Source organism: Pyxicephalus adspersus, chromosome 6 (assembly GCF_032062135.1).
Source record: "Pyxicephalus adspersus chromosome 6, UCB_Pads_2.0, whole genome shotgun sequence".
NCBI classification, from domain to species: domain Eukaryota; kingdom Metazoa; phylum Chordata; class Amphibia; order Anura; family Pyxicephalidae; genus Pyxicephalus; species Pyxicephalus adspersus.
Window position 1 is genome coordinate 79,171,000 of NC_092863.1, and position 15,950 is coordinate 79,186,949.

Sequence of the window (15,950 nt, forward strand, 5' to 3'; positions counted from 1 at the left end):
AGACATCAGTGAAACGCCCAGGTGGTTAAACTCCTGGTTGCTTTGGCTGTGCTTTGGGTCATTGTCCATCTGTATTATGAAACGCCTCCCAATGTGACTGCACTTAGCTGGATTTAAGCAGACAGTATGTCTCTGAACACCTCAGAATTTATTCGGCTGCTTCTGTCCCATGTCACATCATGGATAAACACTAGTGTCCCAGTGCCACTGGCAGCCATGCACACCCAAGCCATCACACTGCCTCCGCCATGTTTTACAGATGATGTGGTATGCTTTGGATCATGAGCTGTTCCACGCCTTCTCCATACTTTTTTCTTGCCATCATTCTGGTGAAGATTGATCTTGGTTTCATCTGTCCAAGGAATGTTTTTCCAGAACTGTGCTGGCTTTTTTAGATTTTTTTTTTTTTTTTAGCAAAGTCCAATCTAGCCTTTCTATTCTTGGGGCTTAATGTGAGTGGCTTGCACCTTGCAATGCACACTCTGTATTTACTTTCTTCTGCCTATGGTAGACTTGGATATCCATACGCCTACTTCCTGGAGAGTGTTGTTCACTTGGTTGGCTGTTGTGAAGGTGTTTCTCTTCAGCATGTAAATAATTCTGCGATCACCCACCTCTGTTGTCTTCCACGGACGTTCAGTTTTTTGGCGTTGCCGAGTTCAACAGTGCTTTGTTTCTTTCTCATGATGTACCAAACTGTAGATTTTGCCATTACTAATATTGTAGCAATCTCTCTGATGTTTTTTTCCGTTTTTGCAGCTTAAGCATGGCTTGTTTCACCTGCATGGAGAGCTCCTTTGACCGCATGTTGTCTTCACAGCAAAATCTTCCACATACAAGCAGCAGCAGCTTCAGAACGAACGAACGAACGAACGAACGAACACACACTTTTATATATATAATAGATAAGATACATTTTGCCTATATTTTTCAATCCAGATCCACTTTAACAGTATACTGCTAAGTACAGCAACCCCATATAGCCAAACACATTTTAGGTTACTGCACTTGAAGGTGAAAAAAGCAACAGATCAGGTTGCTGTGGGTTACTGCATTTTGCACACAGTGGTAGCACCTAATAAATAAGCCTGAGAATTTGTCTTGTACTGTTAAATGCTATACTCAGACCTCCAAACGTAATCATTACAGAATCCTATTCTGCACAAACCGTGATGTCACTAGGTCATGCTTAAAACATACCATATGAGAAAAGTCGACATGTACAGCAAGTCAAACCTGAAAAACAATCCTCCCTAGAAAATAAAAGGTTCCATTCCCTGAAAGCACACAGGATTACCGGTAAGTACCAGCAATTTCCCAAATGACTTTAAATAATAATTGAATGAAAACACAATCTGATGAAACCGCTTTCAAGAAAACAAATGATATTTGCTCTAATATTATTTTTATATTTTTTTTTTCTTTTTTCTGTAGTATTGGGCCAACATTTGGCATATTAATATGCACCCAACATTACAATCAAAAGAAAACAGCACAGAATATCTACTCGCTATTATGCTAAGCAAGCTGGAAGTCCTTTGAGGATTTTATGAATTACCAATCAGTATAAACGTGAAGTTGCATTTATTGACTCCAGCCCTGTCCACATACAGGAGCCTGCTGCTAGCAGCATGAAGACAACTCATTCCACAAAGCATGGATTTGATTATTTGGAAGAACTAAATAAAACACATCAGACGTCTTAGAATAATTTGCTTTTCCATTCACTTGCGGCGTTGAGAGAAAAAAAAAAAAAAAGAAGGAGGAGGAGGGGGGCGGAAAAGACAGAGGTGGATATGCATATGCAGGAACACACACCTATCTGTCACTGCAAAAAGGTATCTAAACATACCAGGAGTTTAATTAAAGACAACATTATGCAATGTCCAGGTTGATAGAGTGTGGGAGGTTGTTGTAATGCTGAAATCACTTTTCACTTAGTAGGAAACAAAGAACACTTTAATAAGCAATATATTTATAAAGTAGATCATCATATTGAGCCAAGAACAGGCATAAAAAACAAAAGTTTTTCTATTATTCAGACCATTAGGCAGTCAAACAGCAGCGATCACCTCACCATGGTCAAAGCAAGACAGATACAAATACAATATGTAGAAATATACAATATACCTACCTAGGTAATATTACCTACTAGGTAAACAAACACATAACCCATTTTTCATAACAAAAGGTCTGTAAATGTGTTGAGACAGTTTTTTTTATTTACACTCCACCACACTATAGTAATGTGGACAACAGTAATATTTACTATTGCAGCATTGTAACCTCAATTGTGACCTCTAGGACACCAGTATGTTTGATGGACTATAAGTACCACTAAACCTATCAGTTTCCTCATAGGTCTGAAATACCTTTGCATCTATGCCCCTTCCTAATATAAAGGTAGGTAAACATCATGTGCAATGATATCCTGATTGGTGGTTTGCAATGATGGCACAAACGATTATGAAAAAAATTGAATATATAGAAGGAAAACTTACTAATACTGTACTAATTCAGCCCCTTTCTTATAGACGCTATGAAACTGATGACGCGACTCCTGTTAGTCTACCATCTTTGGTCAAAAGATTGTAAATCAAATTCCGAAAAAGATTCCCCCCTATTATGTGTTACTTCCCCCACCTCCTAGATTGTAAGCTCTTCGGGGCAGGGTCTTCTCCTCCTCTTGTGCCACTGTCTGTCATTTTCAATCCCTATGTAATATACAGCACTGCGTAATATGTTGGTGCTATATAAATCCTGTTTATTAATAATAATAATAATAATAAGGGGTTTGCTAAATATTTTATACTCTCATAATTTGTTCTTTTATAAAATTGAAAACATTACTTTCCCCTGGCAACTTTTCCAAACAATCCAAACTTGTTCAATCTTTTGCCAATTGTCCTGTCATGAACATTAACATGCTGAAACCTCCACAGTCTGTAGCTTTTGGGTTTTTCATTGAACAGTCTGACTTCGGGGTGGACTTCCTCTCTTGGGACAACTGGAAACTCTCTTGAATGCTTTCTACTTGTGAATAATCTTTCTCACAGTAGAATGATGGACTTCGGATTGTTTATAAATAGCCTTTTAAATCTTCCCAGATTGATAGGCAGCAACAATTGCTTCATCTATGATAAGGCTGATATCCTTCCGCCAGAAGGATTACAGCCTTATCCGATATCCTTTAAAAAGAGTGGTCACACTTGCTGATGATCAGTTAATCAAGTGCATATGATTAGCATTACCTGGCTGCTACTTGACCTCCTAATTCTAATGAAAGTGTTAAGGGTGTAAATTTCAATGTCTTTGTTAAATAAATAATGACATTTGCCTTGAATTAATAAAGCTCTCTAAGGCTAAAAAAAACAAAAATTGTTTGTTTGCGTTCTTACAGAAGAATTTAGGCTGCACGATGCATGAATGAGCGCTGTACATACAGCACCGTTCTGCTCTATGGAGATGGGAGGCCGGAGAATGACAGAGCAGCACCCGGCTGCGCTCTGTTCCCTATACTTTCATTACGATTGTTTATCGTCTGTGGATCCGCCAGGACGGTCATCGGACCAATGAGCACTGTACACACACCAGATTCTCTTCGGATATCAGCCCTGAGGCAAATATCAGGCAAGAATCATCAGACATGTGTACATAGCCTTACCCAATACATCCTAACCTAAAATGATGTGATGGAAAAATGACCACAATAAGAGCAGGTGTGAAGTTTTGCTTGTTTGTTTTACAAAGAACTGTCAGATAACTAAGAAAAGTTTTTTCCACACAGACTACAGTTCTTAGTAACCCTGTGGACATAAAAATGTGTAGTTGTTTGACATGACCAATGAAAACATCAAACAACGAAATAACCCTGATTTCAATAGAAAAAAAAAATCTTTAATCTGCTATCCTTGGTCCCTGGAGGGGGTTAAATTTGTAAACGTGGCTCATAATGACTACAGTTATCCAGCAATCAGTTGTGGAAGCTGTCCCTACTCTAGCAAAAACCAATACTCCAAATGGAAAGAAACACATGATCATTCAGTTTATTAAATGCTCAGTATTGCATAAAACTGATCTGAATTAAAACAAAATGATTCACGGGTAACTTAAGAGCAAAAAATATTGCTTTCTAAAAGTCAGCCCGTTAATTTCCATCCCGCCGTGTCAATAGTAGCATTTGGCTCTGAGGGGATGAGGATGAATAAATCACATCAGCAAAACTAGCAATGAGCTCATCAGATTCAAATGCAGCCTTCCGTTTATGTATTTTTTATATTAAAGCAATAAACATGGTTCATTTGTCTTGCGGCAGTTGCCACGCGTTTCTGTGCTGTTGCTATGAACTTGAGCCATTAACAGTTAGGCAAGGTAAACTACATGAGCCATCAACAAAAGTGACACTCAATCTAAGGAGTTCATATTTTCTCCAGATTATCCATGGTGGTTGACAAGCCGGTAATGAAAAAAATCACACTAAGCAAATGGATCCTCTAATAACAATAAATTCTCTGTAAAAATATGAGGGGTACAAAATGTTTCCTTGCATCTATATTGTCATGAATTCTAATTAACGTAGGGGGGAAAAAATGGCAGAGTGCTGGGTCATCACAAGAAGTGCATCATGGGGTGATTGATAGCATGATGCGGCCTGCCCTATGCTGCAAAGATTCCCTTTCCTTAAATTAATGACCCTCCTACCTGCCCTAATCATAAAGCCCAAATGATATTCCCCTTCTTATTTCAATTTTCTAGAGACATGGAAGATGAGAGCGATCAGTCATTAATCTTCTAATAGCAGTATAATAGATCCATCACAATAAAACATCTGCACAAACAGTTTTTTTTCAGAACAGAGGAGCTCTTGCTGTCCTTAAATCAATAACTTATGAAAACAGCAGTTTACCTGCTCTTGGCTGAGTAGACAAATGATAATGAACTACATAGTTAAAGTTTGCCGATACTGAAACACACTGGCAGCTGCCATTTTGTTAAAAGCTTTTAAGTATAAAGCCTTTTAATGTCCTAGAATATATCCAAGGCCCAATTATCTATATGGCCCTGTACACCCGCAAGTTATGAAAAAAGAAGAGCATTAACCTGGCCCAGACTTTCTGAGGAAACACTTGAAATAACGTTCAGGTCTAAGAGAACCCCTTCTAAAATTACTATAGCCACAGCTAACAGTACATTAGTGTGGTGGTCAGTAGGAAGAATGCCTCTTACATTGCTGGTCAGTGAGAAGAATATCAGCCATTCAGATAGCCAAAAAAGACCATTGGGGTCAGATAAACTAACCTGAGAGGCAAACTGCTTACTGCTCAATGAAACCCTAAGCAACCTCTGGAGGAAACCTAGCATTGGGAAACACTGGCCTATTCCTAGGTATAGGTTTGCTCACACGGATATGTATGCCAGGAAAGGGGGTTATCTATGTCTCTGTGAAACTATTGGGATGAAGGTCTGTCAAAGATTAAATAGGAAAGTTTTGTATTTCCACTAAAAGGTGACCTAGATTAACTACTATAATTTTTTTAACCTTGTGTTCTCAGCTGCATCCTTGCCCTTTAAAGCAGATCTATCATCACGTTTTTCCCTTTTTCTATATATAGTCAAAAATTTGTTTTTTTCCAAATACCAGAGAACACAAACTTTCAATTAACTTCCTTCTACTTTTGGCTCATTTAAAAGAGTGCTCAAAACCCATCTTTTTTCAAGCTTGCCTACCTGCCTTTTTCTGTCTCCTAAACCCCTAAAATCCTGTTAAATAAAGTTTTTGCTCAAAATGGAAATACCAGTAACTAACCTGGAGAAGAGTTTGCAGAAAACCATCTCTACCCACTCTACCCCCCACTCAGTCTGTAACCTTTATGCAGAGATAGAGGAGTGCTGCCTTACAACCCACAAAGGCTCCTTCACACATGTGAACCCACAGATCCTGCAGCTGCTCTGGAACGTGCTCTTAAATACAGGGAACAAATTGATTTGAAATACAAGCTGTGGAATTTACAGCTAATAAATACAGTTCTAATATGAATATATAAATAATATAAATATATTTAGATGGTTACTCCTCAGCAGAGAGAAAAATTAAGTGATGAGTACAAGGCATAGATTACGAACATGAATAAATCTATAAATCTATAAAAGAAAACAAACTAGTTCAGAATGGCAGATTTTAGATATATAAATATATTTTAGCAATTTTGTCCTTATTTCTTAGAAGGCCAACATACAAATTAACCAATCTCCAATTATTCTCATCCTAAATGATCTCATCACAAGGCAACTAAAATAATGTTATTCTGTACAGGGTCTGCTGATACAACACAGGAAGCGTGTGGGAGAGACATCATGCCTTCCCTGCGTACTGAGAGTTACACAATTTTTTTGTAAACTTCCATGAGCGTTTGGGATTTAGAACCAAACAAATCTTAAGCACACTTTTCTAAAACTCCATCACATAGATGCTACCAGGACACCTGTCACTACAGAATTATAAAAAGCCTCTGGGTATGAATAGTTCCCTGAATGCCAGGTTAATGCTTTGGTTTTAGTGCATTTTGAATCACTGACCTAGAATACGGAAAGTTGAAACCTTTTTTTCACAAGTGAAAAAATTCATTTCATTTAAAATACTACATGCTTTTTACAAAAATTTTTTAGACTTGAAATACATTACCACACATTTCCTATGATCCCTAAAAATGATGATGTTATTTACACCTTTCTCATTTCCCTCCATCCCTATCTACAATTGTTTAAGGTCTGTGATGTAAATTCACACAACCAGGCAAATTGGTAAATGCTTTTCTCCTATGACAGGTGACATTTTCCAGTGCTCTTTAAGCAGTGGCGGATATTTCCCAGTTACAGCTGGGGCAGTTTAGAGCAGCAAACCCCAATGGTGCAGCTCTTTGAGGGAACTGAAGAAGCCAGGGCCATGGTAACAAGATTTAAGGTCACAATAAAAAGTATACAACAAACACAATGTGTGTCTAAGGCCACGTGCATGATGTCTAATAACGAATTGGAGCCATTTTACCTATACAGCTTCTGGATTGCATGTGCTGCTGTTTTCCGTACATATGGAGACAAGTCTGCTGAAGCTTCTTTTATAGCCAGCATCATTATGGGGACAATAATTGGCACACGGATACTGGATAGGACTCTTAGTGCACTTGCACGAATTAGTTGGTTGGGATCCTAAAAAAGAAAAAGAAATAAAATGAATAAAAAACAAAAACATAATATAAGCTTACCATAACATGCAAAAAAAGTCAGGAACCTTCAGTTTGCACTGCCACATCTACAGGATTGGACACTGGCAAATATAAAAATGCTGGGAAAATAAGAACATTACTAAATGTAATACCATCTTGTAAGANAAAAAAGAGGACAAATGCCTTTAATCAAGGAATGAGTAGCCAGTGGTCTCAAACATCTCCAATTAGTAAGCTGTCTTTAGCATATTTACATTTATATCCCGGTTACCAGACTTTTGCATATGTTGCATTATTTGTTGAATTACTATTTTTTGTCATTAAGCACAAGAACCTGCAATGTCCAATGCAGTTCTAGATAGCATTGCATCATGTGGCTAATGGTCAAAATCCCATCAAATACTGAAATGCACTGTGAAATCCAGATCCTGTGTACACTTGTCTCATATCACACAAGGTCTATAGGGAAGGGATATGCAATTAATGATTACTAGTACACCTAGCTAGTGTAAGGCCTAGGACTAATTATTAAAGATCTTACATCTCTTTTAGACAAAGATTACAGCTGTTGGAGAATGAAATGAGGGGTAGTATATATGGCTGGTCAAGAGGTAGAAGGTAAGCGTATAATATATACAAATAAAAACTGTTTTTTTTTTTGGTGCGGTATTACACACTTCAGATTTGTGCCAGCTATATGCTGAACTAGAAATAGATAGATAGATAGATTTCTTCTAAAATTATTAGTAAACAATTTCCTTGAAGATTATTAAATGTGACAGCTTAAATACTTTGCTTTTTCTTAAAACTTTGCAAGAGCAACAGAGAGGCAACTTACTTTTAAAGCACGCTGAAAAGTTGCGATAGACAACAGAGCCAAGTCATGCTGTTCCTCCGCATACCGTACCAGGTAAACATACACCAGCTTTTTTATCTAAGTAAAATAGAAAAAAGAAATTAAATTAGCTGGACAAAACAATACGCAGGCAAGCATGTGTATCTCAAGTGGAGCTCAGTGGAGTGTTTAAGAAAAAAAAAAAAAAAAAAAAAAGTTGATTTGTTGAATGGTTTAAAGAGGAAAACAGATGACTACATCGACACTTAAGAGGAGCCTGAGTCTTAATGCTCTGTGTGTTCAACGTGTCAACACAGAACATTTTCAAACTTTTGACTTAAAACAAAATTATATACTCTCTATCTCCAGAGAGGCACTTTTGTGGCTGCTGGGGCAAAAGACATAACAATATTAAATCACAGAAGGTTTCAAAATACAACACTTGTCCTTGTTCTGCTTTATATTAGAGCAAATCAATACTGACCACAAGAGGCCTGTGCACTGAACGGCAGCAGGTTGCTGAGAATGGCTCCTTTGCTTGAAACCACTCTGTGCCCAGATAAGGGAGCGCTTAGAGAAGCGTGACTACACCACTCTCTCTGCACTTACTGCCATTCAGCCGTACTACATGCCTGGCTGTGAAACTAATCACAACGGGGCCGCATTAGTCCCGGGCAACACAGGAAGGTCTGTTTAATTAGTTTATCAATGCTAGAACATCAAACTTCATGACATATTGACTAAACCTTTGATTTTGGTCTGTACCACCAGCACGGTACAGGGTCACACTCTGCATCCTTTGTCATCTGCTAACATCTGGTACATAGCCCAACAAGGACTACAGCAGCTTGGGCTCCAAATACGAAATTCACGGGACAGAATTTGATAAATAACATTCAAATCATTAAGGACAAGGAATGTGCTTGAATGTTTTAACCCATGATTTTTAAGGGAATAAAAGGCAACAAAACAAAAAAAAAGTGCATAAAGTTATATTTCTATTTTATATATATATATATATATATATATATATATATATATATATATATATATATATATATATAAAATCTAGTTTGCTTTACCTATAATTATAAGAGCAAAGACCAATTTCTCCTGTTCTACAATGAACATTTTTCAAAACTTTGGGGTCTGGGGTGTTCTTTGCAGAAGCATACACTCGAGTGATATTAGCATATTTATGCAAAGATAGGAAGGAAAAAAAAGTCAAATAATACAAAGAATCTAAGAAAGCAATCCTCAACTTCACTTCCCTCCACAAGGACCAAATACAGGCTGAATTTTAGCATAAAAATAATTTTCTGACTCTTTTAAACCACAAGCTTCCTTTATGCTAATCATAAAGCTTTTTTCTTACCATGCTTCTTTATCAAAGGTCATTGATTAAAGGACACAAATATCATGCATCCTTAGGGTATAATAGTGGTAATTCTACATCTTTCAGGAAAGGACTACCGTAGAAGAAGTGGTGTAGCTTCATGGTGTCTGTAAAAGTATATAGTGTATTCATTGTCATTGTTTATTCTGGTATGTAGTGTGTGTATTATTTTGCAAACTTTGGAAAAAAACATATCACCTTGTAATGGTTTTGACTTCTTTTAGTGAGCAGTGTGTTTTTAAGAATAAACAATTGCATACACCAAATAAAAAAAACAATTATGAAGGTGTCTCAAGTTGGTGATATCACTTCTCTATGACTGTCAAATGAAGTTCCTTAAAAATAAATGAAGCTCTATTGTGGTAATTTGTATTGAACCTCCTGTTTCATAAAGTAGTGATATTATGAAAGCCCAAAGCACAAAAATAATAATGATGCTTGTAACAAAAATACATTTATTGTGCTTACCTCAAGATTTTTACTGGCAACATTTTTCACAACAGCGGGAAACAACTCCGAGGCATTTTTTCCATTTGAAATCATCTAAAATAAATAAACAATTTATAAATTAGTGACTACTTTACAGCAAACTTGTAATTTATCTATCTCTGCAAATGCCACCAATTTTCTTTAGTATCTCCCTTTTCAGCAACAAATACTCACCTTTCCTTTGCCACACTACTGCTACTCTGTTTAGTCAATGGTAGCACTGTGGACAGATCACACCAATGGTGTGTTTAAACAAATGTTTTTTTCCCAACTCGGACTCCAGATATATATTAACCACCTGAGCGTTACACTGAGGTCTAGACTTCTGTACCAAAAGTGATCCACTGTTTTTCATGAAATTTTTTTTTAAATTGTAGACCTGTAACTTACAGAAATATGTCCGAACAGGGGTTCTAGTAGATAATATGAATATAAAAAATGTAATGTAGCAATAACTATGTATATTGTAAAGTACTATATTATTCTAAAACACCTCCCTAGTGTGGCAATTTTTAAAACTTTGATTGTGTATTTATTGGAGTTTGTTTTGAATTATTTTGTATTTGATTGGATACGGGAGTTTGTATCCAATCCAATGCAAAATATGAATTTGAATTTCCAAGTTATTTACTTTTTTTCTTTTTTTTTTCTTTTTTTGTATTGGATTGGATACAGGAGTTTGTATTCAATCCAATACAAAATGAGCGTTTGAATTTACCAGGTATGTACTTTGTATTAATTTTATATTATTTTGTATTGGATTGGATACGCAAGTTTGTATCCAATCAAATACAAAATATAAATTTGAATTTCCAAGTTATTTACTTTTATTTTATTTTTTTTTATTTTTTTGTATTGGATTGGATAGGGAGTTTGTATTCAATCCAATACAAAATGACAGTTTGAATTTACCAGGTATGTACTTTGTAATTATTTGAATTATTTTGTATTGGATTGGATACAGGAGTTTGTATTGAATCCAATACAAAATAAATGAATGAGTTTCAATTTGAATTTCCCGCACACGCGCCGACGTCATCACGCACGCAGGGAGGAGCCGTCCGTTTTTTTTTTTCTCCGCCGGACAGCTTCTCGTTTCAGAGATCATCCGGCGCTGGAAGAAGAAGGACGTGGACGATCAGCGGGACCAGGTAAGAAGCCGGCGGCGGAACACAAGATGCCGGCCGGTGGAACACAAGATGCCGGCCAGCTTCTTACCGGTCCCGCTGGCACCCGACGAAGGCACCCGACGCTGGAGAGGGAGATCGACGGACAACAATCGACGGAGGACGACGCTGGAACACGAACACGACGCTGGATGAGCACAGGGGGACCAGGTAAATAAGGATGGGAAAAATCTCGGGGTTAACCATCCTTGCATTTTTTTTTTGCCCGAACGAAGGTCGGGCTTAACGGCAAAGAGGTTAATTGCTTCTGACCCCAAGAAATATACTGTCAATATAGGCACCTAGAAGTAATAACAGGCCATCATTGCAGGGATCTTTTTAAGCATTTGCAAATGCCTTTAAGATGCAAAATCTATAAGAGAACTGCAAGAGTACTTTTTTCTTTTCAGAATTGCAACTTGTAAAAACAAACTTCACATGCTTATAAATGCATGCATGATTAGGTCCAAGGTGATCAGGAGCTAGTCTCAACATAGCCTATCTGGTGATTATACTGGGGTAAGGACAGCCCCAGTTTGACAGTGTTGGGCCAATCATCAAGCACCAGAGCTTTGATATTGGAGAAAGAAATAAGTAACAACCCTGAAAACAAAGAAGGAAACTAAACAATCAAAAGCTAAGGAAAGAATAGCTAATATGGGCTTCCAAGGGAGATACATGTTGCTTTGTCCTGCTTCAGCAAATCACAAGTTCCTTTTAAAACAGCAGTTTGGGACAGTTGATGAAACTAATTAATGAACTGTCAGTTCCAATCAATGTGATCAGTAGCAATGAAAACTTCCAAATGCTAACACTTGGATAAATCAGCCCATTTGTAGGAGTAAGGAAAGGCCATCATCTTCATCTACTACCTGTCTGCTTCATGTCCCCCTCATCTACTCCGTGCCCATTCCTCCACCCAGAGGGAAAAAGAAAGCTAATTTAAGAGAGTTCTTAAAACACATTTTTTTTTTTAAACATGCCTACCCGTCTTCTGTCTTTTAAATCCTTCGCTACTTCCCACCAATACATATGTCCCCTCCTATTGTGTGATTCTTCCCCCACCTCCTAGATTGTAAGCTCTTCGGGGCAGGGTCGTCTCCTCCTCCTGTGTCACTGACTGTATGTCTGTCATTTGCATCCCCTATTTATTGTATTGAGCTGCGTAATATGATGGTGCTATATAAATCCTGTTTATTAACAATAATAGTTTGTAGGAGCAATTAGGAGCTTACAACAGGCGTATATTTGGTTCCACCTATCTTCCACCACAAACGTATAAGCAGGGATTTCCAGAATACTGACTAAAGAGTAGGATGGACTTCCATGCTACAGCAAATATGTAACTTAATTTTAATAAAGAGAGTACCTTTATGTTTCCTTTTACCGAAGGAAGTCGTACTTATTAATAAAAATGTACCGTACTTAAAAAAGTTAAAGGTGCTACTTTGTTTGGTATTAAATATATGCAGATTACAATGCCTTATCTTTAACTGGAACAATAAATTTTAAAGCACAGGTCCACCTTCCACCCCTTTCCCCCAAATCCTCCCACAGTCTCCATGTACTATGTTTTAATAACAACACAATAACTGCATACACCTACAATCTCTTCCCTTCAGGTCCTTTTACCACCTTGCCCCCACACACCTCTAACATTGGGTATTTCTATTCACAAATAGGAGGCGCTACAAAAGATAGGCAGCTATAAGCAGCTAAAAAGGCTGGAAATAAAGTGAACCGGTACCCAGATAATATATATATATATATTTAAATTTTCTAAAAACATAAAAAAATACTTTAAAATAGGCAATACATATAAAGCTATAGTTACTATGATGAAGTTCATCTAAAATCTCCAAGGAAGTATAAGTTAAGTTAAGGATAAGTTTTAACCAATTACTTCAACTCTTCTTCTATAGAGAAGAATGTTAACAGCTTACTATCTTACTAATGTAAAAAAAAAAATACTAACTGTTTCTACACTGTTGGAAACCCCTGACTTCCGGCTTTGTTCACACTATTTGTAGATGCAGCACTACACTTCACACATTGCGTGATATGCAAGGACAACAGGCATTGCATATGGAGCAATGCCTGATGCTTTTCAGAGCTCCTCCTCTGATCTTCAGCCGCGAAGTGCAGAGATGATCTCCAAGTGAAGTCAGTGCGGGTGGGAGGACCAGCGGGAAAATTGAAATAATTTTGTATTGGATTCAATACAAAATAGCTGTACCGAGTTCAATACAATGAAGTCATAAATAAATAAATAAATATATATATATATATATATATATATATATATATATATATGCTGCTGTAAAGTTCGGTGAGTTATGCCTAAGAAATATAGGCCTACAATGTAAAATAAATTTCCATACAAAAAATTGTACAGCGTTTTGCATGGAAATACGGACGGAATTAGACCGCTAGGGGGGCTAAGCAATAGTTAAACCACTGCTTTATTTTACATTGGCAATCAGCATTTTAACATTATCCTGCTTTGCAAACTTGAATTCCCATACTCCTAAACAACATTGGCATGTATACTGGGTTCTACGCAGCACTGGCCCTTCCCTTTCTCCTAAAATAAAACAGCAAAAGACATTTATTTTTACATCTGATCAAAAAATATGGAATCCCAAAGCAGCCCAATCATTTAATTACAGGATCAGTGCTAAAGGGGAGGACTGTAACTTAGTTTGGTTTTTATTGTAGGTTGGTTTTTATTGTCCTTTAACAGAGGTCATGTGACCATATGCAATGGCCACTTCAGAAACAACAGAATTCAACAGACAAGTTTATTAGTTACTATAGCTTGTCGTTTCAGCAAAAAATATTTTTCAATGATAATACAGACAGTGTAGACACTAAATTTAGATATTGTATAATATCGGGCACCTGGGACAAACAGACTGAACATAAACTATAAAAATGTGTTCTTAAACTGATGATCTTCTTAGAAGAAGTCTGACCTTTAAAATAAATACATGGCTTTTGCCAGAAGAGAAAGCTTACTATACCACTTCAGCAAAATGCCCTGAATTATGTAAAAAAATAGAAAATAGTGTTTAAACAGTTAATCAGCAGGATATTTACACATTCATATCTGGCAGACATACCCCAATAATCCTTTTCATTGCCTCCAGTTTGGATGAATCTTTGCTGCTTTCCAACATCTGTTTGAGATCTTCATTTCTACAAAAAAAAAAAAATATTAATTTCTATGTAAAAAAAAAACACAAAAAAAGAGGAACACAAAAACTTATCTTGCTGATTGTAGTAATGACTACACAAGAGTAACAATGTGTATCAGCATATCCTGCTATAATTCTAATATTTCTTCACAACACAAACAGTTCCCTGGCATCTCACCTTTTCCTGCAAGCTTATTCAGAGTTGGGATCTTTTATCTGCCTATAATACCACAGAAAAGCCATACTAGGTGGTTAAATACATAGATCCCCTTCACCCCAATATAACTAAGATCAGCTGACACCTTTAACGTTTACAAATGAATGTTTTCTGGTGAGGTGGAGCCAAAGCGTACACATCTTATATTTTACCTTGTCTAGTTCTTCCTCTCTTCCCTCATTCACAGGCTTTTAAAAAAACTTTTCATTGTATTTTATGTTGGTCCTAGTAACAGCAGTCAGATCATGCAGATGGAATGGGCAGCAGGTGCTGTATATTGATTCCTGAAAACAAGAAGCTCCAATACCACCTACATGTGATGCTGGGCCTTGGTGACTGTAAGAACTGAACTTCAATAAAATAAAGGGGATAAACCAGCAACTGTTTGACAGGAAGGCAGTGGCTAAATAATACTGGATGTTCTCCAGCAAAGAAATGAAGCAGGCTCCACTTGACTTGATGCAGATTCTAATGCACACTATGATAAGATTTTTTTTATTTATGAAGTGGGAATTGGTTACTAGTCGTGTTGGGTTGTAACAAACATAAAGAGGTAATCAATATGTGTCTGTAGGAAAAGCATCAACCTGCACCTTGTATGTTGAAGTAGAATTAATCCCAGTATATACTCACCTATACTTATTCTGTTGTGGGCACCACCATCTTCTTACTCTCTATCTCCAGTCATTTTGCTTGTCCTGGCCGGGATGACGTAACTTCTGCGCGTCCATAGGAGCTCATTTAGTCCCGACGCCTGCAGCAGGGGAAGTTGGGATGGGCGAGGAATCCTGGCAACCATGCAAAACTCAGCCAATTTTGACAGATGAGATGGCAATCAGGCAGGTAAGGATGCCTACAGCAGAAGGACCATCGCCTGTCCACAATACAGCACTGTCTGATGCCACTTTAAATATATCATTTTGTGAAATTTAGCAGCATACGCACAAAAAAATGTCCTGATACCTTTACCCCACAGAGTGGAGGAGGCATATGATAATAGAAATTTGACGCTTGCTGAACATTTACAGTAGTTTTTTAAACTCCTACATCCCAAAAAAGTTTCCCTTTTTTTTAGGCAGTCTTGCAATATTAGTACCCCTGCCATCTAGTACACCAAGATTCTGGACCTTTCTGCAGAGGACAGTAATGCTGGCAAACAACAAATCCTGGTCCAGGAATCTTCACTAACTGTGGTTGGACTATAAAGAAGAAACAGAATACTGATCACGTTATTGAGGCCATACAGCACCAGAAAAAACATGAGCCAAGCTTAAATTGTAGTTAAAATCTAATCATGTTTCCTCTCTTGGTATGAGAAAGCACTCCAAACAAAAAAACAATTTATAAGAATTTCAACACCTTACGAGTATTTTAAAGAGAAATATTTCTGAAACCAGACTAACTGCATAACTTTACCACCGCCACGA

The 15,950-nt window shown here is 37.2% G+C and overlaps 1 protein-coding gene across 1 annotated transcript in view; it reads right to left on the minus strand.

The window, feature by feature from the left end:
* AP3B1 (adaptor related protein complex 3 subunit beta 1) overlaps positions 1-15,950 on the minus strand; it is a gene marked incomplete in the record, with an annotated part of 140,574 nt that overhangs the window by 104,345 nt on the left and 20,279 nt on the right. Inside the window, 4 exon segments of the mRNA XM_072416305.1 lie at positions 7,046-7,206; positions 8,062-8,157; positions 9,923-9,997; positions 14,232-14,307. Coding sequence (XP_072272406.1) covers positions 7,046-7,206; positions 8,062-8,157; positions 9,923-9,997; positions 14,232-14,307 — 408 coding nt within the window.